The 3,656-nt window shown below is 49.9% G+C and overlaps 1 protein-coding gene across 1 annotated transcript in view; it reads right to left on the reverse strand.

Annotated features, from left to right (window-relative positions):
- snx29 (sorting nexin 29) overlaps positions 1 to 3,656 on the reverse strand; it is a 109,310-nt gene that overhangs the window by 96,387 nt on the left and 9,267 nt on the right. Inside the window, exons 7-8 of the mRNA XM_017310678.1 lie at positions 1,042 to 1,551; positions 612 to 761 (exon numbers count right to left, since the gene is read on the reverse strand). Of these exons, the coding sequence (XP_017166167.1) occupies positions 612 to 761; positions 1,042 to 1,551 (660 nt within the window). The remainder of the gene's footprint in view (positions 1 to 611; positions 762 to 1,041; positions 1,552 to 3,656) is intronic.

Raw genomic sequence — 3,656 nt, forward strand, 5'->3', positions numbered from 1 at the left:
CCATCCTCAACTCATCTCCACCGGCCACACCCTTTTCCTTTGTTTCTGTGTTAGAGTTCTGGAGTGTAGGAGTGAGTTGCCGTTTATGTTTCCTTAGTTTTCTCATGTTTTTCTTAGGTTAGGAAGGTAAGTTTTTTTGTACTTTGGTTTATTTACTTTTGATTAGGTAAGCTTCTCTTATTATTTAGATAGGTTCGTTTTGTTTGTTGTTTTCGGCGATAGCTCACTCTGAAGCCAGGTACTCCAGTTGTAAMATCTTGATAAAAAAAAAGATATATCTTTTTAAAAATAAATCATTATCAACTGTTCAATTTTGTGTGTGTCGGATGTTGAGATCGGAGGAGGATGGATCCTTCATGTTGCGACCTGGCCCCCCTAGACTGGTCGTAACAGTGCAGATTGAAATTTGATTGTTTTACAACAAACGATTCAAATTATTCATCTTTCAGTTTTCAGGCTATTAAACAAACATGGAGAAATGAAACAGGCATCAGAAACTCCAGGATGGAAATAAAATAAATGGAAAGCTGATTTGGTGTCGAACGGCCAGATAAACACGATCAGAAAGATAAACTGTTGGACTGAGATTCATTTCAAACAGAAAATAAAACAGTTTGTTCCGTTCAAAGGCAGAGCGGCTCGCAGAGCGGCTCGCAGGGCGGCTCGCAGGGCGGCTCGCAGGGCGGCTCGCAGGGCGGCTCGCAGGGCGACGGCAGGGCGGCTTCCCGAACCCAGAGCTGCTCCTCTCAACCCGGCTACAGCTCAGAGAAGAGCGAGAGACAAAGAAAGGAGGAGAAAAGTGTGAGAAAAAGACAGAAAGACAAAGAAAGAGGGACAGAGTGGAAGAAAGAAAGAGCAAAGCCGTTTGGCCCGGTTCCTGTTCCGTAGAAACCGACCGAGGTTCGGCGGAGTGAAGTACGCCCAGCATGTTGGGGCACCTTGAAGCTGCTGCTACACAAGCTGTAGCTAGCTAGCATCTCCCAGAATGCCGTGCGGTTCTGCGTCAGAGTTCAGTGAAATTATCAATATTATTTTAAGTATTTTCTATCGATACTGATAACGCGTCATCAATGTTGATCGGCCAGCCCTGCGACTCCCTCTGACACATCAAGCATTTGTAATCCAGAGGTGAGTGAATGTTCACCAGCGCAGACGGAGCGTCTGCACATTTTAATTTCACTATTCTGAAGCTAAATTTGTAAACGTCAACATCATTTCCTAACCAAGCCACAGATCGGTAGGAACCGGAGCGGCCGGTTGTCTCCAGGACGCAGCGCGGCTTCCTACCAGCAGAGGCGCTGCGGGGCAGGACGGGCAGCGGGTCGGAGGCGTCGGGCTTCGGGGTGAAGCCGGGCACCACGGCGGTGGCGGTGCTGATCTCCCGCAGCAGGGAGCTGACGCCCTGGGTGGATTCCTTCAGCAGGCTGCCGAAGCCCTGGGTGGATTCCTTCAGCAGGCTGGAGACGGACGAGCCGCCGCCGCCACCGCGCGGCGCGCCGCCGTTCAGGTCGCTGTTGTCGATGTTGATGGCGAACAGGATGGAGTTCAAACCTGGAGGGAGACGGGAAATCTGAATATCAGGTTTTATCCACTAGTTCAGTTCAAAAAGGGACAATGATAGTTTTTCATCATTGTCCCTTGATGAAAAGGGACAATGATAGGGTTTTTGTTAACTTAAACAAAAACCCCAAAAGTTAAAAACAATAAATTCTCAGACAGAGACGTTTTCATGGCCAACAGCCGAGTGGAGCGAAAAAGTGTCCTAGAAAATCCAGTGACATTCTGAGAACCTTCATTTTTAAGTTTAATGAGCGAAAACCAAAAACATACGTTACCTAAGGAAATAAACGCAGCAATAAATATGTTTAAAATGCATTATAAAGACTTTAATCTAAATTATGAATCTCCAAGCTCTCACGTGTTGAATATTTTATAATTCGATATTATTTTCCTCCCTATATAAATTACCTCTACATTTATCATTAATTATATATTTATAGACATTTTTATACATTTCAGATTTCTTACAGATTTATTCATATATTTATAATATGGGTGTATCCGTCGCAACCGCTGCTGCTGCCGGGAGGCGGTCCGAGCCGGGCGCCGGGAACCAGGGGGCGGAGGGGAGGACCGCTGGGAGAGGCAGCACCGGCCCGGGAACGTCTGGAGAGGNGGCTGCAGCCGGGTAGACGGCGCTGGAGGCTGCCGCCGGGTAGACGGCGGCTGCAGCCGGGTAGACGGAGGCTGCAGCCGGGTAGACGGAGGCTGCAGCCGGGTGCTGGAAGATGCAGCCGGCCACGACTAAAGATACGCGGATGGTTGGAGTTACAACATTTAATTCACATTTAGGATAAAGGAGGATCACAATCAGTTTTCCTGGTGGGAACGACGTCCTGAGTCTTTGACACATTTTTCCCCATTTCATTCAAAAACATCAACAAACTTGTCTGCATCACTTTCATAGCCTGCTGAAAATCATGCAGCAGCGAAGGAAAGATGGACAATATTCAAAAGAGCAACAAAAAACGGAGAAAGAACTGAAGAAACTGGACGAGACGAAACAAAAAGAAGTTCTTATTTTGTAGCGTTGAAAGTATGAAAAAGCTGAAAGGGTGTAAATACTTTGCTGCAGGTTTGTAGGAATAAGAAAACCTTCCTGTTCTCACCGGTTTTAATCAGGACAGAAAAGCTGCATCAGATCAGACCCGATGGCAGAAACTCGCTGACGCGTCGATTTTAGCCTTTAATAAACCATCCGTTCCTGATGATGACATTAAAATGTTTGGAGGCCCAGAATGAAACGCTGAGTGATCAGAAGTTACAGAACATCATCATCATCAGTTTGACTTTAAATTAAAGCCCTGACCTGCTGAGGGGCCACTAAACACGCTGCCCTCGCCTCAGGACTCACCGCGAACACGACATGGAGGAGCAACGTTCTTCTCTCTGAGGGGAAAACCAGGACGAAGACGAAGCTCGACTTGGCCTCTGCTCAGAGTCCAAACGGTCAGCAGAACCAGAGTTCTGCTGGTCCGGTAACGGCAGCATTAGCAGAACCGGGCCTTGTGAATCAGAGCCTCACCGAGAGGGAAGCTTCAGCAGACAAACAGGGACAGAAATCAGGACAGCCGGCGGAGACACAGAGGGGGACGGAGACACAGAGGGGACAGAGACACAGAGGGGGACAGAGACACAGAGGGGGACGGAGACACAGAGGGGACAGAGACACAGAGGGGGACAGAGACACAGAGGGGGACGGAGACACAGAGGGGACAGAGTCACCGAGGGGGACGGAGAGGGGAACGGAGACACAGAGTGGACGGAGACACCGAGGGGACGGAGAGGGGAACGGAGACACCGAGGGGACAGAGACACCGAGGGGGACGGAGACACAGATGGGACAGAGACACAGAGGGGGACGGAGACACAGAGGGGACGGAGACACAGAGGGGACAGAGACACAGAGGGGGACGGAGACACCGAGGGGGACAGAGACACCGAGGGGGACGGAGACACAGAGGGGACGGAGAGGGGGACGGAGACACCGAGGGGACGGAGACACAGAGGGGACGGAGAGGGGGACGGAGACACCGAGGGGACAGAGACACAGAGGGGGTACGAGACACCGAGGGGGACGGAGACACAGATGGGAC

Source organism: Poecilia reticulata, linkage group LG19, assembly GCF_000633615.1.
Source record: "Poecilia reticulata strain Guanapo linkage group LG19, Guppy_female_1.0+MT, whole genome shotgun sequence".
Taxonomy (NCBI): Eukaryota; Metazoa; Chordata; class Actinopteri; order Cyprinodontiformes; family Poeciliidae; genus Poecilia; species Poecilia reticulata.